Here is a 21,202-nt window from a genome sequence, read left to right as displayed (position 1 = left end):
ACTACATGTTGCTAGGTGTCAGTGGTGGATGGTGAGACTCAGGGATCATCTTGATGGTCAATGATCCCTGATGAGATAAATTGGAATTGTTCCAATCTATTGAAAGAAGTTTTCAATGATATTGTGATAGGCATCCCAATATGTCTCACTACCAGACATAATAGAACCTATAGGGTCACACACATTAGAGGTTTTGACCGATCTGATCGTTGGATTGTGATTTGGAATCACAAGAGATTATGATTATCAATTTGATTGATAATTGGTTTAACCCACTAAGAGTTAGTGAGTTAAAAAAAGAATAATTGCAATTGGATTGCAATTTGATTGAATCAATTGGACTTAATTATAGTGGGCTTCACCTTATTAGATAAGGTTTAAGAGTCCTACTTGAAGTAGGACTCCTAGAGTCCTAATTAGATTAGGACTGCAAATTATAAGAGTCCTACTTAGAGTAGGACTCCTAGAGTCCTAATTAGATTAGGACTAGAGAATCTTCATTGATGAAGAATCCTAATTGCAATAGGACTCCTTATTAGATAAGGATGAAGAATCCAAATTGCAATAGGATTCCTTATTAGATAAGGATTAAGAGTCCAAATACATTGGATCACCTAATCCTCCTTGGAGGAGGATTCATGCACAAAATAAAAGGAGGGGCGTGCACCCCTCATTATTTTATTTATTTTCGGATTTTTTTTTAGGGCGTGCGTGAGAGGAAGCCCTAGGGGGCTTTGGGGGCAAATCTGGACCGCAAGAAAAAGAAAGAAAAAAATAAAAAGGGTGGGTGCGGCCTCCCTTCTTTTTTCTTGGGCGTGGCCTCCTCTTCCTCCCTTCATCCTTCTTCCTCTCAAAATAATCAACAAGTTGATTGAAAGAGAGAGGGCTTCAACCATCAAAGGTGATCTCTGCAAGGGAGCTAGCACCTCGGTAAGATTTACATGCTTGGATCGGTCTTCTTCCTCGTGTGGATATCCGTAGAGGCCGGACACATGTACGGCTTTAAACGAGCCTTTCAAGATAACCACGATCATCAGATTGCGGTGAACATCTATCCGCACAAGGTGAAGATATGATCTTTCCCCTCTAACGATTTAATCTTAATCTATTTACGAACAGTTTGTAAATATGTTCATGAGATGAACGTCCCGTGCATGCATCTTCCGCTGCGGTTTTAATTTTCTGCAGCATACACGGTTTTCCAACACATGCTACATCAAATAGGGGATAGAAAACATATAATCCCCTCATCCTCATTTTGTTTTTCATTCTCTCCATAACTGCATCATCCTTGTCGCTGTTAAGTGAGCAAGTGAGCGAGAGATAGGCAGGTCAATTGGCTGCCTTGGTATGCATGGTCAGCGTGCTAGTCACATGCAAAAACTTGTGACAAAGAAAAAGGGTCCATGTCAACATGAGTGATAAATATGATACACGGGTGTGAACACCTAACAACATGCTTGTAATTTGCTAGCACTTTACATATCACATAGAATAAATTGCCATTTTAAAAAATAATTTAATCCATGTTTGACTTCTAAATCTAGACCTCAACCAGGTCAGCGAGCTGGCAAAAGTTAGATCCAACCTTATTAAGACCAAATAAACTCGACCTCTAATTTACATTAATCATTAGTCGGACCAAAAAAATCAAACTTATACCAAAAATAAGATCCACTCTTCATGATTGAGTTAGAAGTACATAAGTCAACTTCATGTAGAAATCTAAATACATATCTAATTCAAATCATACTAGCTCACATCACACAATAATCCAAGCAAAGCCATTTAACCTTTTCTTGAATACAAACCTATTTACAATTTATGCTTATAATACTACTTATAAGTATGTTCCTTGCTCTGTTTCTCCTCTACTTACTTAAGAAGTGCTTTTTGAGTATTTGCACTAATGTCTGAAGAAGAGTTTTAAAAGCATTTTCAGGTGAGTGTTTCATGAAAATTCCTTTAGAAAAAAGCAAAAGCATTTCAAACATGCCCTAGGAAGAAGATAACCAATAAAGAGTTTCTCCAAGCCATGGTATGTTGAACCGGCCCATATTCGCTGGTTCTGTACGTACTGTACCGATACTAGGGCCAACCGGTACGGTTCAGCTACGAAAAATGGTTCCAGCCCCATAGGGGCTAAATCCGATCGGTTCCCGCTGTGCGCCCAAGCACGCGGGGAAGAAGAAGAGGAAAAAAGAGGAAAAAAGAGGAAGAATGAAGAGGAAGAAGAGGAAGAAGAAGAGAAAGAGGAGGAGAAGAAGAGAAGAAGACGTACCGGTACTGGGCGTCGCATGGGGAAACGCCCTTTCTTGTTCGCAGGAGAAGGGGGAAAAGAGAGGAGGAGAGAGGAGAAGATTCAGGAAGAAGGAAGAAGAGAAGGAAAATAAAAGGAAAAGAAGAAAAAAAAAAGGAATGCGGCCGCGCACGTCCCGTGCAGGGAAACGCGTCCCGCTCACGGCTTCGTTCATGGAAGCGCATGGAAACGCAAGCGCGCCCGCGCGCGCTCTCGCAGCGGACCGGGTCGGTACTGGTTCGGTACAGCCCGAACCGGTACCGACTCGGTCCGAGTCGCCACCAGTACGCCGACTGGTACCAATTCAGTGTACCCTGCTCCAAGCTCAATTGCCTTGGCATCTATCCTCTCGATTGTGATAGTGCATGCAGTAACTTGTTCAGCTTTGTGCTTATTTTCATTTTATTTGCTAGCTTGCACTTATTAGTTGTGTTAGGCATTGTTTGTTTATTTATTTGTTTTTCGCTTTTATTTGGGTTCATATGCGTCATTCATGAGTCTAATAAAGCCAAGCACTAGTCACCTTCCACTGCAGAAAAATAATTTAGTGTTTTGTTTTAACTGCTAAGCCCTTTTTCTTCTTTATTTCTTAACTGAAATTGATCACTTTGAGGCAGTGATCCTGATGCACGTAACCAACGAACCAGCTGTAATATATCTAAACATCCATTAATGGCCTAGCAGATTAATCTTGCTTACATATGCATAAGATTTTAAAATCTTTAAAGTCCCAAATATCTACATGATTTATCATGTCTACAACTCTTAACAGTCCCACAAGCAATCACATAACCTTAAAATATAATGCTGTCCAACATGTATGTTTTGTCATGGATCTCTTCTATATTAACGAGTTAATGAGTTAAACAACTTCATTGCAAAAGCATTTAAAATGGTGCTTGTTCCTTTTACCCAACCTTATTTGTTGTTCTCTAGTAGAATAGCCAATTATTAAATAGTTACACCTCAGTACTATGGCAACTACATAGAAAATGATTGCTTCACAAAAGTGGTAAACTTAGTCCACCTTAAATTCTAAATGCTGAAGAGAATAAATAAATAAATAAATACCACTCTCAGATCATATTTGCTGCCTATGACAAGACAATGTTGATAACCCTCCAATGCTAGGTTGAGGAAGTTGTCCCTGTCATCCTAAAAAGTAATAGGACACATCATGTCAAACTTTATAGTTGCAAGATACAACATAGTTATCCAAGTTAAGAAGTTTCCCATGCACGATCCCTCCATAGCATGGTATGCCGTACCGGCCTGAACCAAGCAGTATGGAACGTACCATACCATACCGGTATCCGATACAAGTGGCGTACCGACACTCGATATGCCAAAAAAATTTTGTACCATACCATACCGACATTGTGCTAGCATGGTACCAGTACGGGGTCCAGAACCGAGACGGCGAACCTTGCTCTATAGATATTGAATTTTAAGGAATTAGAAGAGAAACATAATACCAGTAACAAGCATATATAGATAACATCATACCCGTAGTTTCTCAGCCTCTTCCCTATCCATTGTGAGTTGCTTTTGCAACTCCTGTATTTTCACCGAGTAGTCTGTCTTCTCTCCCTAGAAGTTCAAGTGAGTCAAAATTAGGAGAAGACTTGCATGTTCTAGAAACTTCTTGTTCACAAAGGTCAGAAATGATATACTGTCTACTAATGCAAGTATTGTTATTACCTAACCAAACAAAGAAAGGAAAAGCAATGTCATTTACTATACAAACTTTATAACCATATCTGGATTGCCTTTGCGATTAATACCATTACTTGCCTTTGAAGAACTTTTTAGTCTTCTAATAAGTGCATCCAACTCCCTGGTCTGCAGCAAATGATAATATATGCATAAAAAACAAAGAAATAATGCAAGGTAACTTTAAATTTACAAGCATCCAATGCCTACTTGTGCAGGTACCTTGTGTTTCCTTAACCGCATAGCTGCTTGCCCTTCACTAGAGGACAATCTTTCTTCATAACTTTTAAATAGGCCATCTGTGTAGTGTGCTAGATCAAAGTATGTTTGACATTGTCTAGAAATAGATTTCTTATCTGTACTCTTGCTTGCCTTGGTAAGTTCCACTGATTGCTTCAGGTACTGTTCTAAAATAGTTCTTGAACTACAAAATAATGAGAGAGAATGGATGAGGACCTATTTTTGCCTTATAAAATACATAACTAAATACACTACTATTTAATTGGTATTACTTGCTAGATCGAGTTTCAGCCAACCACTTTCCAACCAACCGGTACACATTTGAGATCTCTTCTCCCTGTGAATAGTTCTGCAAAATATATTTTGCAAGATTGATAGCCATTTCATGCTGACCTTGAGCCTTGAGAAGCTTAGCTTCTTCAACCTGCCACCACGAAAAGAGGATATTTAATATCAAAGTGGGTGGAATCTCTTGCTACACAGTAATTTTATGGAAGTAAAATAAAAAGAATATACTTACATGGAATGTGTTCATGCAAAGAAAAGAAATTCAATAAAATAGTAAGATATGCTGGTAAACTCAACATTTGGATGCAGGAGAGAGTTGATCCAATGAGTGGAAACAGTGTTGTCCAAACATACAAGCAACAAGCAACCATTGCTTATTGAATTTACTATCTTTTTGTGGTGAAACTGAATTTACTATCTACCAATCCCTTTTCAGCATGAATATGGTTTCAAGCAGAAATACTAGGTCCACAAGAGAGTTTGAACAAGATAACATCTCCATCAGAAATTGAAGTATAATTCACAACTTAAATTGTGAATAAGAGCAGGAATGTGTATTAATCACAAGGAATGAGCAGAGCATGCTTCATCTACTTATGTGGCATTGATTTTTATTAAAACTAATAAGAGCAGCACATACTATTATTTTCTCTCTATTTCTATTCTATAACATGAACATGCACCAGTAATACTTTTCATATTGTACCCTTCCAAGGAAATAAGCATGTGATGTTGTCTGTTCTTCTGTTTGACAACATAATAACTTGAGCTCATGCAAAGCAGCAGCAGCTAGAGAGAATCTGGAACCCTGAAAGCAAAAATTAATAACATTAGATGGTGTAAGACTCCCTGGCAAAGGATTTGCTAACTTGGAGATTAAAAAGAAGGTAACAACCTTGCGGAGTGTGGAAGCAGATTGCAGCAGATGTTCTGCTGTACAGTCTCTGCAATCTAAAATTTGCAGCAGAACACGCCTAAAAGCAATGAAAGGTTCTAATAAATTTAGATGTAGTTGTGCTTCCTTTAAAATGAAGTTCCAATCTTCATTCAGCCACTCCAACTATAGACATAAACCCAACACATCAGTTAGGCAACATGATATAGGATCTCCATATACTGAAAGTTCTGCGCAAAACAGGACTCTAATAGACCGGATGATAGTTTAATAGGTATAAGACTATAAGAGTATGTCTCTAAATTTGAGATTGCTGGTACAATTACACACACAAAACTATAGTGTCTCTTGGTCATTGTGTGCCGTATAATCATAATTTCATGAATCATGTTTATAGAAAAAGTCATTACTTTTTTTCTTTTTGGTAAGTGAAGGCCCTAAACTTAATAAGCAAATAACATATACAAGCATATCAAATTCATTCTGAAAAACAAGTCAGTGAGAATATTTCCCATAGGTTAAATAATTCCTGATAGCTAAGAGGACCCTTAACAAGGAAAAAAATGCAACGAGAAACTATTGATATACCAATCAAGGACTTTATAAGAAGAGAATACAGTACTTTCAGGTATTTCTAAGCAAATGTGGATGAAAGAAGAAATACCTGAACTCTAGAAGGAACAACAGGTCCAGGAATTATGTTGTTTAGTTCGAGGCAAGATCCTTTTCTTTCCGGACGACATGGCTTCCAACGTAGATCCCAAGCCATCCCAAGATGGTCTAATATCTGTACAAAAAGGATTAAAAATGACTAGTCAATAATGATGTTTACTGGTATATATGTGAGCAGTATAGCATTATAAACTTACAGAAACTCAGTACCTGAAATTTAACAATAGTAGAATGGATATATTCGGTACTCTCCTTGCTTGCATTTGAGATAGACAACACAAGCTCCTGCAGTATGAATAAACACCTAGTATTCAACATACCATCACTTCAAATAACCTAATATCAGAAGATAATAAAAATTTTGTTAGAATAAAACCAGCATTACTACCTTCTTTGAGTCTCTAAGTTTCATATGGAACTCATCGCCATTGCCCTCTTGCAATGCTCTCAAACAACTATTGCACAAATAATGGAAAAGATTAGATGCTAATAGTAAATTATTCTAAATCTACTGCAATATTAATAAAAAAGGATAACTTTAAATCACTCAGATTAAAAAACAAGAATTTGCAATCCATTGATAAAGAAGATAATACTTGAATATTGTGGAAAGGAAGAAGAACTACTACTTCATTTCTGCCACAAGGCAAATGTCAATGAAATAATGCTTTTGACCAAGGCACAAAATCATCTTCTTGCATCAGCTTTAGTTCACGTGGCTAAGAAAACAACAGCAGTTAACAGGGGGAGGGGGCGAGGGTGGGACAAAATGTCATGGTCTAAGTCTATAAATGCTATTTTAGGGGATGCAATAACTCGAGAAATGAGAATACATGGACATAGTCTCATAGAGGTCATTCTACACTGAAATATGATTGAACATTATATGCAATAACAAAATCTGTAGCATAAAAATACAGTATAATAATAATATTTATGAAAAAAGCCCTCCAATATGAAGCTTTCAGCCATATTTTAAAATCTAAGTATAAGCTGAAAACTACAATTCTGGGTTTAGAAAAGGGAGAAGTACTGATTATCAATTAAGGATAAGGTTGTGGTAGTTAAGAAAGTGCACTTTGAAGGTCCAGAAGTTTACATTAGAAATTTAGAGTTATAAGGTAGACACCTGTGCAAATTTTCATTGAATTGACCACTCATATATGGTGTAGAATGAGTTTTGGAACCGGGGGTAATTAATGAGAAGTCCCAGTTTCCAGCTCTCCAAGCAGCCTCATACTGCAAAAGAGACAACACATTGTATTAGGAAAGAAAAGCAAAGAGGAAAGAATATGAAATGAGCATTTGGAGTGCTAAGGGGAAGGCAAAGAGTGAAACAACAAATTAAATGACAAGATATTGCAACAAGTATATTTGTCCTTCAAAACACAAGCAGACCTGCAGATCAGTAAACTCAGAGTCATGTTGAAAACAGCCTCTTCGATTAGTCAATCCTTGGCAATATACATCAAGCACATGAGTGCAGCCAGTTTTCTGCAGAGATCTCATTAGACCTTTATAATATTTCCAATCACCCATATTTCCTTCTGCTAGAGAAGAGGTACATGAGTCATCTGCAGATGGCTTTCCTGATAAGCAATCAATGCGTCCCATTTCAGATGATCTTACAAGAAGGTCATAATATTCCAGAGCTTTGTTCCAATTTCCCTCATGCTCAAATGTAATTATTTGAGATGTCAACTGTAACAGAAAGAATAAGTTACAAAGGTAATTAAAAAATCCTTTTCATGAAATTCACAAACCATTAAGCTAGAAAATGTGGTAACTTTGAATGTAATGTTGAGAAAATTCTGAAAAGACATCTACTTTTGAGCAAAATTCTGATAAAAAGTTTTTATATTATAAATATATTTTTTGCAATGTCATATTCTTTGTATTTTTTGCAATGTCATATTCGTTCTTTCTAATCATAGCTGGTTTTCTTATTAGGGAAGCATTTATTGCAGTAAATGCATAGTTTGTCTCTACATTTTTTCTTCCTGAGTCCTTGAGACAATAAAATACATCAGGCATAAGTATACCGATGCACATATGCATGTAATGCATGTACATTTGTGCATCTGTACAGCAATTGTTATCTTTCGCCTTCATCTAGACTCTTTTCCAAAGTCCAGGAAACTTTTAAAAGGTTGTTCCTTGGATACATGAGTTTAAAACTAAACCAACATGGTAAGTTACCCTTCCTGCTAAAACACCTATTGGCCTTAAATTCTAGTTTTTTCTCTCCCACCCAATTAGAAACCAAGGGAAATCCTCATTCTTCTTCTTTCTCTGTAAACCATAGATCAACCTAGATCCTTTCTTCCAGCATAATGATAAATCACTAAAGCTGCCTAGACTGGGTTCACCACTTCATGAAAGGCTTGAATTTCCAAGTGGCTGATGGGGTTGAATGCATAACATCAACACAAAGGAGAACAGTATGATGGTGCAAAAGCCAAGATAGTTTGCTTACTTGCCAAAGAAGATCATGATAAGGTTCACAATTCAGAAAAGAGGGCAAAAGACCAGCATAGAAAGGGTTTACTGTGGGCATGTTATTTAATATGCATAACATAGATAGATGAATACATAGAAGAATCAATTTAACCTCACAGAAGAAAGACAAATAAGGAAAACAATTTGTGGCACATTTCACTGGAGACGTGTGTCAGGAATTCAGGAGTGTCAAAAATTAAAATAAATAAGAAAAAATAAAGGCATGAAGCTATTTGGAGAAGACCAAAACAAGCATTAAATATAAGATAGTTTTATTAACCTTATTTGATTGAAGTATTCCATATATGCTGTCCGGCTCATTAATCTGAGTGAATGCTGCAACCAGTAGCTCAATATGTGGGGGCAACTGAAAACATAAATAAAAAATGATTCACCATGCCATGAATTTGAATGGGAACAGTGCACAAAAACTTGAGAAGTGATGACAAAGACAATGCATTTCTTCATCATACTTTATAATCAAGCAATTGCAAATGAAATTCATTATGTGACAAGAGATAAGAACTGACCAATTCCAGATGGGAAAAATCAGGACTTCCTAGGGCTAGACAATTAAAATGTTCCTCACACCAATGTTCTGCATACATTACCGCTGTGAAGTATGATCCACAATGCTGCAAACAAGCAACAGAAATCCAAGAGGAGGCATGAAAATAAGCAGAAGACATAAAAAATTCAAGAAGTAAAGCAAACTCCAGCACTATTACAAAATAGATGTAAACCTATTATACCCTGACGCATATGCATGCAGTTACATCCATACAAGTACTTATCATGTGGCATCCAACCAGCATAAAATTCAACTTTTTCTAGAATTTATGTGTGTTAATGCATAATTATATTGATGAATACACACTCAATGTGTCAACAAACCAACTATAGCGAGCAAAGATAACCCAAAGAAGGGTGTATGCATTGATATAAGGTGTGCACTTATCAAGGAGATAGGCTTGACCACACACAACACTTCAAGGTCAGTGCATATCAAAAGTATTTGGGCTCTATATGTAATATAGATTATGCACGAGATAAACGGGACAAAAGATTGAATACCGAAAGAATAAGCTATGAGTTTTTATTGCTAAATCCAGAACTATTAGGTTAGGTTTTCTAAAGAATACATCCATGGAAATGTTATCCACTTAGGTTATCTATGAAATTGAAAAAAGGCAAAATTGTCACATGTACTAATGCTCTTTAAAAGCTAGTTCTTGTCGATGCAGGCCAAAAACAAGGATACCTGGTGTCAAAAGACGTACTGTAGGATAGCCCACAGAGAAATATTATATGATAGATAAGGTCATGCCTTTAAGTTAACAAAAAAAATTAAAATTTGTGCAGTTGGGATAAATAATTAATCATCATGTTTCACATGCAGGAATTTATATAGAAAATGTTAAGTGAGACTAGTATTTCCCTACAAATTTTGGACAGCCAAAATTTACTTTATGGGTTAGACTATGGATGATGCTGCTCGTTTAGGTTCAGTAAATGCTATGGTCCAGATATGAAATTTAGACAGAACTGAAAAATTTTGGCACTTAGGATCGATGAATGACATGGTTTCCAGCAATGACTTTTAAAGAAAGCTCTTATCATTTTTTCACACTAGATACAAATGCTAGCGTGAGCATGTGTTAAAAATATAAGGTCATGCACAAGGCAGAGGAACAACAGGGAAAAATATGGTCAAGGCTCATTAGAAGTTGTGAAGCATGACTGATGTACGGCGGACAGGTAGCCTGAACAAGAGTACCTGCAACAAGTGTGCCGATATAATGCATAGATGATTTGTCTTAAATAATTTCAACATTCTGTGGCTAATATGTACAATTGTTTATATATGCATAACACAAGTCTAATATCATTATGCTTAGAATTTAGAACAAATACCGCACGATGAAGTAAAAATTGCTAAATCATGAGCCATCAGTAGATTGAAGACTCAATGCAAAAGTAAATAGTTCCTAAAAAAATGAGGAGTATTAGAAGATGAACAAAACTATAAAAACACAATAACATAATTAACTTGGAAATATTGTACTTGAAGGTGGAAATTTATCGATCAAGCATAGAAATTGAAGGGACCAAGCGATGACAGTGAAAGAGAAAATATTTTGAATGTTATTATGACTTGTAGTTGCTTCTAAAATTTTTTCATGATCCATTAATACTTCAAAGAAACTCGATTCCTACTCTATATGTGGTGAACCAGTTATACAAGAGAGGTTGCCCCAAATATGAGGCAATGAAATTCAAAGTTGACATAGACTGGTTAGTCCAGAAGGAATGAGGATAGCTGGACAAGATCTTCATTCATCAATATCAAACCTCAAACTAGTTACTGCAAAGCTTAAAAAGCTTATTTTTGTCATTCATTATGACCACAAGGGAAAGATAACAAGAGAAAATGAAAAAGTAACAATCAACTTAGGTTGGATATTTATTATTGAACAAGATCCACCTGCTAAGTGAGTTTTAGAGAACAGCAAGTTACTCGGGACTGACTGCTCTGTGGAAAAGATAGGAGATGTCTATGCATGATGCATAGGTTATCATGATAATGCTTCATATGGTCATAAAGTGCAACTCTAAGAGAATAACAGTCAACAATAAACCTATGGAATTATCTAATTGAGGGGGAAAAACATGTTAAGTGTCAAATTTACCTCTTTATTTTGGCCACAAATCAAAACCAAGTTTCTGAATTTTGGTTCAGAGTAAGACTGTTTATGCATATGCCACAAGAAGAAGGCAAACACATCAAACAAACAAGAATTCTAATCCCTAATCCACATAAAACTCTCAGATCAAGAAATCTACTAATGTTGATAATTCTAGCATTGTGAAATAATGAGGTTAGTACCCTCAAGAGTCACTTGATTTTGAAGCACATACAGATTAATAAGCCACTTCATAGTGATCATATCACAAGTTGGAGATATCCCAAGCATGTGTCAGGCAAGGGGTGAGATTTTTATTTTTGCCAGATAACACCAGGCAGTATTAAATCCTTATGATAAGATCAGCTCGAACCAGACAAAACAGGCATACCCCACCCAGTACAATCTGTCATATCTAGAGAATCAGAAATAAAACTCAAGGTATTATTTTTTCCCTTCCTATTTTCATTAACAGCACATAAATTCAAACTAGACAACTAGATTCTGGATTTATGCATCATATAGAAAGTTATACTCACAATTGCTGCTTTAGCAACCACAAGATAATCGAGCGTAAGCCAGTAAACCTGGGGATAAACAAATTGTCAGGAATTAGAATATTAAATTAGAAAGAAGTAGCACTAATAAAGTTCATAAATTAGGTTGGAATCAAGGTTTGCTATGCTGGTACTTAGGTAATGTATTGGTACTTAGGTAATGTACCAATACCTTACTGATATGATAGACCATACAGACACAAGGTTGGGGGACCCTTTTCTCATGCTTAGCCATGATGTCGGCCCGAAACCGGGCAAAGTGAGTCGATATAACAAGAACCACGAGGAACCAGTCGGTTCTGCCAGTACAGGCCAATTCGACTCCTCCGTATCGAATTACTAATATGGTACACAACACATTAGATACAAGAAGTTCAGGTCGGTACAACAAACCATATATATAATGTTAATCGGAGTTACTAAACACTAACACAATTCAAGATGCATAAAAATTAAATTAACCCAAACAACATATTGAGCTTCTGAAAGAAGTTAAAGCAAAGAAAATTACTTGAAACCATGATTCCAAAAACTGCCCGAACGAGACGGTACCTGCGCGTACTGGAGCGCTTCAACACAAAACCACCACCAGTATGGATTCTAGGATGCTAAACTGTTAGTACATACCAACCATATAAGTGCATATCGGTACATACCAATGGTACCATACTAATAGTTTCCATTTTTTTATTTGTCAATTTTCAATATGTACAGGCAGTACCAATACCAAACCATTCCTTTGGAAAAATGGCATGGGATTCAATACCCGTATTTAAAACCTCGATTGAACATATTTTAGTGAACAAAAAAGAAATTTATACAACATGGTTGTACTACATTATGCAACCAAAAGAGAGGGTTCATAAGTTAGAATATAAACTAGCCTTTTTTCACATACCTAAACTCCGTATGTTCTTATTAGTTCTTGTTAGTGATGCATTATAGAAGGATGAGTTAAGGAATTTGGTGAGGTAGTTCTATCCAAGGTTTTTAAACACCAATAGGACAACAGGGTGTCCCACCATCTCAATTGTCAGGACATAGCATCATCCCAATCATGGTTAGCCAAATCGAACCGGCATCTAGTCGAAACGGTTCAACTAGGTCGGGTCAGGTCAGTTATAAAATCCCTCCCCCACCCCTAGTTCACCACAATAAAATCCCTCTCCAGCACCCCGGTTCAGTTTTAACACCCCCCCAACATCGCCTATGGTTTGAGCCCCCCTCCACAATCTTTCGAGACTTTGCGACGATTCGAGAGCACGCTCCCCCCCCCCCCCCCCCAACCGCATGCTCACAACCTGAGGTGAGCTTTTCATAGGAGATGGGAAAAGAAGGGAAGAGGGGGTCGTGATAAGGTACAGGGCGAGGCAAAGAGGGAAAAAGCGTAGCTAAACTCAAGAATCATAAAGCAGTCTAGAAAGTATGAAGAAAGCTAAGATGCAAGATGTTGACATGTGTGAGTAATCATAAAGAATACTAGTTCAGTGTAGAATGAGCTAAAAACAAGGAAGATAACAAATTTGCAAGAGATAGATATTGGAGCAAAGGGAAACAAGCTACTGAGTGATCAACAGTAAATAAATTATGGTCCATCAAGGAATTCTACTACTTCATTACAAGCTAAAACAAGGACGGGAAGGGATTTGAGAACAACTAAGTAGTCAAACCAAAGTAGTTAAAATTAATTGGTGCATTGTTTGGCATATATATCAGTTTCCACATGTACCATGGGCAGTGAAATAGATCAGTTCAGCCTATCATTCAAATCAATAATTAAAAGGGTTGGCGAATCCTATAGTCAACCAATAAACACTTGTCATTACAACTTCAAAGGTGATACTGTAATCATAACAAACATCTTACTTTCAAAATCTCTTCCTTCAGCATTTGAAACATCAAATCAAAGTACTAGAAGACCCTGAACTTCCTAATAGGGATTTTCAAATTTAAAGTATGCAACAATGAGTACTGGAAATATTAACATGGTAGCATGTCAAAGTAAATTTCAAGCACATTATTTCGTTATCCTATAAAAAGAAAAGGAAGATATATTTCCATAAGGAATATGCTTATCACATAATAATATACGGACACTTAACAAGTAAAAACAATTCAGACTTCCATGTTGGCTGAAAACCAAGATTAATTTGAGATATACCAAAAAATTAAAATCTAAGCCAAAGAATCCTAGTCAATGCACATTATGAAAAATAGAGACACTTATACACAAAAACTCTTACCTTTTTCCACGAAGAATGTAGTGTTAGAACATTAGATGGATGATCTTTTGATTTTTCGAATGTGTTACGAGTTCTTCCAAAACTAGAAGCCCTGCCATGCTGTAATAACAATAGAGTAGTTATGTTTTGCAGATACTGCTGCAGATAGAAATAAATGTAGCAACGCAAAATTGTTACAACAGAATCTCCAGTGCATAATTGCTTTTTTAAGAGAAATGAAAGAAGAATGATAAAGAGAATAAATATGCAAAGTTTAACATAGTCACATATGCAAGTTTTCAGAAAAACTTCTCTCACTCTTTTGGTTTAGCTCCTTGTGTTCAAAATTGTTTCTAGTAGTGAAGGAGTGTCAGCCATATTTAGGCTCAAGTAAGCAAAAGGTCCACTTTAGGGGTATCAGTTTACCAATGAAACGGTGTCTGACAAGGTCACAAGCAAGATCCGTTGTACCGACCACACCGACGTACCGGTGAGCACCGCGGTACCGTACCCCGGTACCGAACCGAACCGGTACTGTACCAGTTCGGCTGCTTTGGGCCAAAAGCCAAAAAAAATTGAGGTCGGTATGAGCCGGCCGGTACCAGATCGGTACGGGCCAGTACCGATTCAGTATCGACCGGTACGGGTTGCGAATAATCAGAACCGAAAAATATAGCTGTACTGTACCGGTTCCGTTCGGTACCGATACGTATCGGCCTGTACCGACCCGTACCGATCGGTACGGCAGACCATGGTCACAAGGGTTAAGCACCGGTACAAATAGTATGGCATTTTGAAACATGTATCAATGCTGATTTCACATCAGAACGGTACGATACCGTCACATGACAACATATAAATACTAAAAATCTGTAACAAGCCTAATAATTTTTTACTAATTTTTAGCAAGAGATTGGAAAACCATATTTCTAGAATTTCTTCAGGTCTTATCCATATGTTTTGTAAAATGCCAATTTAGCTAACTATAGAAAATCAAGAAAAATGTGTCAAGAAGAACTCTTGCACTCAAAGTAAACTTAAAGTTATGAAGCATTTGCCTTCTTAGCTAAAATAAAGTGGACTTCGTAATCTCCAAAACTTGAAGTGTGAATGCTCACAACAGAGAATGACAATGTTAAAAACTTGTCGACAATCTCCACTTCTATGAACAAGAGAAATCATTAACAGAAAATTCCAATTATACATGGGAACAAACACAATCAAAGACTTGGTAAGATATTAAGGGAGACGAACTGACTGTCACAAATTGTTAGAGATCTAGTTGTAGCATTTCTAAAAATGGACTCAAGGAAAATGATTAAAAAGGGTGGCTCAATGCACGAGGCTCCCGCCACTACAGAGTTTGGGGAGGGTCAGATGTATATAACCTTACCCGTGTGCTTTGAATCGGTGACACTCATGTTACAATGGAGCAATATTACCATTTTGCCAAGGCGCACCCTCTAACTATATTACTCAATACAACTTCAAATCTATGCAACCGAATCTAAACGAGATCAAAGCTTTCCCAGATAAGTGTCAACATAAATCAAGATCTTAAGTTTGGCAGATCAGAAACGTCAAGGGGATTAGGTTCAGATTCACATACTACATTTATTGTCCAAGTTTTAGATATTGTAAGTGAACGATGTGGATTGTGATTCATTACTATACCAAATTTTGCATTGACTTACTCCCTAGCTTGTAATTTATGCATCTAGTGGTCAAAAAACATGCATTAGTCTGTGTTATTTTAACTATCCATTTTTGACCGCTGGATGCATGGTATACTGAACCGGCGTATACCGGCCGGTTCGGCCTGTACCGAACCGGTTCGAACTCTAACCGGTTTGGTTCCGCAGTGAAAAACGGTTCAGACCCCAATAAGGCCGGAATCGAGCGGTACGAAGCCCGTACCGGATGAAACCGGACTTGTTCCGTCCGGTTCGGCCTACGAACCGGATGCCACTCCGTGGCATTCCACAGCACGCCACACAATGGCATCCGATTCGCCACAGTGGCATTGCCGCTCTCTGGCTACAGCGCGTTGCACGCTGTTAGCCGGTTTGGTACCAGTATAAACCAGTCCAAACCGGTACCATATCGGTCCGATAGGCGACCGGTATACCTACCGGTACCGGTACAACATACCTTGGCTAGATGCATATGTTAGAGATCTCTAAATCACATGATTTTTTGACAATGAGCAATTTAAAGATAGTAGATCACATCCAACAGCTCGGATCATCGTTGTCAGGCCCCTAAACTAGTCAGAACCAACCTTATTAGGGCTATTTTATGGGTGCTCGGATATTAGCTCTACTCAATATATATATATAAATGCATGGATGCACGCATATATGATATTTTACGGTTTATAGTTATATCTTTACCTTAAGAGGAGTTGAAAAGGAGCTTGCTTTCTGAGCAACCGAAAATGATCGAAGTTCATTCAATGCATCCAGAAACACCTGAATTGACTTAACCAAGCCATTAGACTCATCAAATATGCTCTCTTGAACCTGCAAAGCAAAGGAGAATATAGTGAACTTACTTAGAAATTGTACGGGGAACAACTTACTACAATCATTTTGCTAACAAATCATTACTACAGGTAAAAATGTTAACCTTTGCTGAGATTAACTGGCAAAGGACAGGATTTGAATCAACCTTTCCTGCTATGCTCACCAAGACATTTGCAAGCAAAAGTTCAGCTATCTCAGCTTTCAACAAAACTATATTTTGACACAATCTACAATGGAATTTAGAACAATATAATGCATCAATATAGTAATACTGACAAGATAATCGACCTAACATGTATAAGCATTTGAATATACAGCAGCAACTCTGCATAGCAAAGAGATACCTTAGGATGATATCATCACAATGACTAATTAGTGAGTGCACAAGTGAGCAGATCCACTGCTCGTATGTTTTACCCTCAGTTTGCCATAGGGAAGGATCCTCCAAAGAAATGGCTTCTGTTTTAGATAATCAAAATCAAATAAACAAATTTGAATGAACCAATTACCTAAATCAAGGCTTTAAATACCATGGGATAGGGCCACCCCACACTTGGGATCAAGGTACGCCATCTCAGTACCGGAGCCACCCTTGTCACTACATCGGTATGCCTCCCATACCATGTACCGATACTGAAGTGGTATGGTACAGTATGCCCTGCACTCCTCGGTTAGGTACGGTATGGCATACCATGCTTGAGATGGTGATATCTCATCCCATCCCAATCAGGAGACAGTCTCAACAATCAGGACAATGGGATACCCTGCTGTCCCACTGGTATTTAAAACCTTGACCTGAACACTGTTAAAGCAAAAATCAACCAAAGTTCAGAGAATGCACAGTATTAAGTGAAAAATAGAAGATGACAGAGAATTTAAAATGCAAAATTACCACCATAATTATTTTCAGAATCTAAAAGTAACTTTTCCACGAGGTCCAAGTTAACACCCTTCGAGTGAACCTGCAAACGAATAAAAAGAAGCATATATAAGCATGAACATGAAATAGGAATGCTCATATAATTCAGCAGATAAATATGCACAGTAAACCAAAAACCATGATTACCAGATGCAATGAGATCTATCAATGCATAAAAAATCTATCTTGCAAAGTTGCAAAATTTACCGCAATTAGAGACCTCTCATAAGAATCGAGGGACAGCAGCACACCTTGACCCTTTTCAGTTGAAAGAATCCCCTGTTTATGTCCATCAGATTAAACAAGAAAACTTGACTATGCTAATCCATCAATCTTGTTTCAAACAGTACACAGACGGAGAAAAATCAAAGAATAGCCAAACTTCCTAACTGCTACTTCAGGCATCGTATTACAAGTACATCTAATATCATGAGCAAGATTGATTGTGTTCAGCATGATTAGAGAAGCTTTCAGTGTTGTTTGGTCCATAAAAAGTTTATTGAATACACTTTTTTATATTTAGAAGAATTTCTTTGGTTACAATTTACAACTAAAAATTGGAATAACTGTTTTTGGTTTAATATAGAGTGGGCTGGTTGTAAATAGGCCTTAGACGAATGGTACTAGAGTCCTAGACTCATTTCAGCATCTAGCCAGCCAGCCATGAAAAAAAGGGTATCCTCACCATTTGACCAGTGGATATCCATTCCCAGGAACTTACCTGCAGTGTCCGTGAAGTCATGTCAACTATCTTCACATGATCATCTAATAGGTACTTTTTCAAAAGTCTTAGAAGATCAATCAACAGCCCATCTGAAAATACAGTACTGGTACAGAAACTAGATTCCCATCTCCACGACTTGAAAGGAAGCTTTTGACAAGAATCTTTTGGCAGATGAAAGACAACCCGATAAGGGTCCCCAATTCCAATCTATGTTCATGATAATAGAAAATGAAAAAAGTTTAGATAGAAAATATGCAATGAACGAGAAATTAGGACATTACAACACAAAGAAGTCAGAAGATGACTAGTTAAGGACAGACCCTAGATATGAAATCAGCCACCAGAACACTCATATCATTTGCTTCATTGGAGCCATACAAACCAACAAGAGTCCAGACAGCAGAAACAACATCAGGATCACTATTCCAGCAGTTACTCTTTCCTGATTCATCTGGAGCATTTGTTTCTTTCTGGATGATTTCTCCGAGGACTAACTTCTTGTGCAGATGCCGAAGACTGAAAAACAAGGGACAAAATCAGGAATCCAGTAGCTTAAAATAACTAATAAATTTACAAGGTCGAGGCACAAAATACATAGAAGTGGAAAATATAGGCTACCTGCACATCAGTAATCCTTGTGGAAGGTAACAAGCTCTCCTGCCAAACTATTTATTACAAGTCTGTCAATGTTGAGATAAATAAGACATGCAACAGAAATAAAGAGGGGGCAGCGACAAATTTGCCTTTAGGAATTGATCCCTTGGAGAGTAGACATTGCAGAGGCCATCATGGAACATCCGAATTCTCTCCAAGCAATCAAGGTCAGGGAATGGTTCCAACTCCTGCAACAGCAGCAAAATCAGAAACAGATGACCACTTCTACATAAAATCAAGAACAAAACCCCCAAAGAAAAATATAACAAATTCAACATTGATCTAATTAAACAGCATTAATAAGTAAATTGAACCACAATAATCTCCTATAACAAACATAATGAAGTCATACTTTTATATAATCATAAAGTGATGGGTCAGCATCCACAGTAAGCTGATGAAGCAAAGATAAGACTCCTGATGAATGAACACAAGTTGGTTCTCTCTTGTTTTCAGCAGGAATACAACAAGCAACCAATTTTGAAACCAAAAACTGCGCATGTTCATAACAGAAAAAAGGCCAAAAGGCAAGAATGTTAGCGAAATAAAAAATAACAAGAAAAAATAACTAAATAACGCAGATGATCACCTGAAGTTGTTCACCTAGCACACTGACAACTTCTTTGGAAGGGTCGACTTTAAATGCTTCGAGCAATGTAGATAGTATAGCACAACACTGCTTTTGTAAAGGTTGATTCCCGATATACTGCCCCATTATATTGAAAATATAGCTGCAACAAGCCCATTAACATGTCATTAACAGATAAATTTATTAATGTGAAGTTATGAAGTAAAATGCAAGCATGGTGGAGACAAAATTTTGAGAACCAGGAAGGAAACAAGAACGATACATTCATAATACAAATAAAGACACTCATGAAATACTGTGGTGGTCCATATGAAGGATGCATTTGGAGCAATTCAGATTTGTTTGCAGCATAAAGTGTCAAAATTATTATCATTCTTCCTTAATAACTACCAGTTACGACTTCTAGCATTATGTCACAAGTTCTTGAAACTTTTTCTTTTTGGCAAAGTCTATGAACTTTTTTTATTAACTAAGTATCAGATCTTAAGTTTGCATTACTAGACACATCTTGCAATAATGCCAAATTGATATTATTAGATACATATCATTTCTGTTTCCTTTTCTAGCCAAATTGGGAATTCAAGAGTATCTAATTACAGCAGAAATGTTAAAACAACCATACTAAGTTACTAACCAAATCACACAATAAATCAGCATAAAAATTGAGAAGAGAAAAAAATTTAAATGTTTATACACAAAAAATTAACATTATCATTGATTAAACTAATGACTATGCTTCAACAAACATGACTAAAGCATCAAGTCACTTGTTAGAATGCTGGGACCAATAATTTCCATCCACACAAATCCTCCAACCAGCATATCAAACCTAAGCTCATTAAGTTCAAAGAAAGGGTGACAAATGGCATTTTGCACCACAGTAACTCAAATATTTATGAAAAAGCACACTTTTGAATAGATAGGAATAATTCACTATCGCTTTCTTTCCGTATTATGTTAAACACAAACTTCTATATTTTCTTCAGTTTTTTCTACCTTTTAGACTCTTCCACACAAAAATCATAATCACCTAATGTAGGATTCAAGCAAATTGATTTCCTGACACACTAAAGAAGTTTTCAAAATTCTTCTTAACTTACAAATTACACATAATTCTTAAAGCAAGAGAGAGAGAGAGAGAGAGAGAGAGAGATCTACCAAGAAGTGCTAGAAACAGCAGCTCTATGCCCAATTATATGGATAAGAACCTCAATTGAAGAGAGGCGATGACACTTATGTCGTGGATGAACAGCAGCTGTAATCTGGTAATGTATCTCCACTAAAAACTGCACATATGAGAAAAATTAATCATAGCATGTTCAAAGCCAGATAAAATTTACTTGACAAGTTGACAATAGAAGACTGGGACTTAGAACATCCAACACGAGGGCAGCATATTACCTTAAAAACCCTATCAGAGCGGAAAATATTAATTTTATCAATGATACCAATATTTGTAGGATGTTCATCCCTGAAAAATGTCCAACAAAAGAAAAATTAATAATTCTTATAATATAAACTAGGTTTAAAAAATTGATAAAACAAGGAAAAGCTCATACATTTCCAAAAAACCATCAACAACAGTTTGCACTAAAACGACCACAGTCTCCTTGGTAAAAAGTGGCATGTCTGGGTCAGTGAAAGAACAACTGAGCGACAAAAGGCAGCTGACAATTGACACCTACAAAATTAAGAAAATTGGCAAATAAGATTAATTAAAAA

General features: G+C 36.9%; 1 protein-coding gene across 1 annotated transcript in view; it reads right to left on the bottom strand.

Moving 5' to 3' along the window:
• Positions 1–21,202, bottom strand: part of LOC103702060 (serine/threonine-protein kinase ATM) — an 82,925-nt gene that overhangs the window by 13,632 nt on the left and 48,091 nt on the right. Inside the window, exons 30-59 of the mRNA XM_039127707.1 lie at positions 21,040–21,161; positions 20,882–20,951; positions 20,639–20,766; positions 19,481–19,622; positions 19,244–19,384; positions 18,981–19,079; positions 18,856–18,902; positions 18,558–18,753; positions 18,235–18,444; positions 17,721–17,792; positions 17,487–17,556; positions 16,939–17,053; positions 16,698–16,821; positions 16,463–16,591; positions 14,091–14,189; positions 11,830–11,877; positions 9,137–9,241; positions 8,887–8,973; positions 7,506–7,808; positions 7,237–7,346; positions 6,496–6,562; positions 6,318–6,392; positions 6,100–6,222; positions 5,436–5,600; positions 5,247–5,348; positions 4,525–4,676; positions 4,235–4,436; positions 4,094–4,141; positions 3,806–3,889; positions 3,371–3,454 (exon numbers count right to left, since the gene is read on the bottom strand). Of these exons, the coding sequence (XP_038983635.1) occupies positions 3,371–3,454; positions 3,806–3,889; positions 4,094–4,141; positions 4,235–4,436; positions 4,525–4,676; positions 5,247–5,348; positions 5,436–5,600; positions 6,100–6,222; positions 6,318–6,392; positions 6,496–6,562; positions 7,237–7,346; positions 7,506–7,808; positions 8,887–8,973; positions 9,137–9,241; positions 11,830–11,877; positions 14,091–14,189; positions 16,463–16,591; positions 16,698–16,821; positions 16,939–17,053; positions 17,487–17,556; positions 17,721–17,792; positions 18,235–18,444; positions 18,558–18,753; positions 18,856–18,902; positions 18,981–19,079; positions 19,244–19,384; positions 19,481–19,622; positions 20,639–20,766; positions 20,882–20,951; positions 21,040–21,161 (3,519 nt within the window). The remainder of the gene's footprint in view (positions 1–3,370; positions 3,455–3,805; positions 3,890–4,093; positions 4,142–4,234; positions 4,437–4,524; positions 4,677–5,246; positions 5,349–5,435; positions 5,601–6,099; positions 6,223–6,317; positions 6,393–6,495; positions 6,563–7,236; positions 7,347–7,505; positions 7,809–8,886; positions 8,974–9,136; positions 9,242–11,829; positions 11,878–14,090; positions 14,190–16,462; positions 16,592–16,697; positions 16,822–16,938; positions 17,054–17,486; positions 17,557–17,720; positions 17,793–18,234; positions 18,445–18,557; positions 18,754–18,855; positions 18,903–18,980; positions 19,080–19,243; positions 19,385–19,480; positions 19,623–20,638; positions 20,767–20,881; positions 20,952–21,039; positions 21,162–21,202) is intronic.

Source organism: Phoenix dactylifera, chromosome 6, assembly GCF_009389715.1.
Source record: "Phoenix dactylifera cultivar Barhee BC4 chromosome 6, palm_55x_up_171113_PBpolish2nd_filt_p, whole genome shotgun sequence".
NCBI lineage: Eukaryota > Viridiplantae > Streptophyta > Magnoliopsida > Arecales > Arecaceae > Phoenix > Phoenix dactylifera.
The sequence above is the reverse complement of the archived record's forward strand: the minus strand, read 5'-3'. Positions and strand labels throughout refer to the sequence as shown.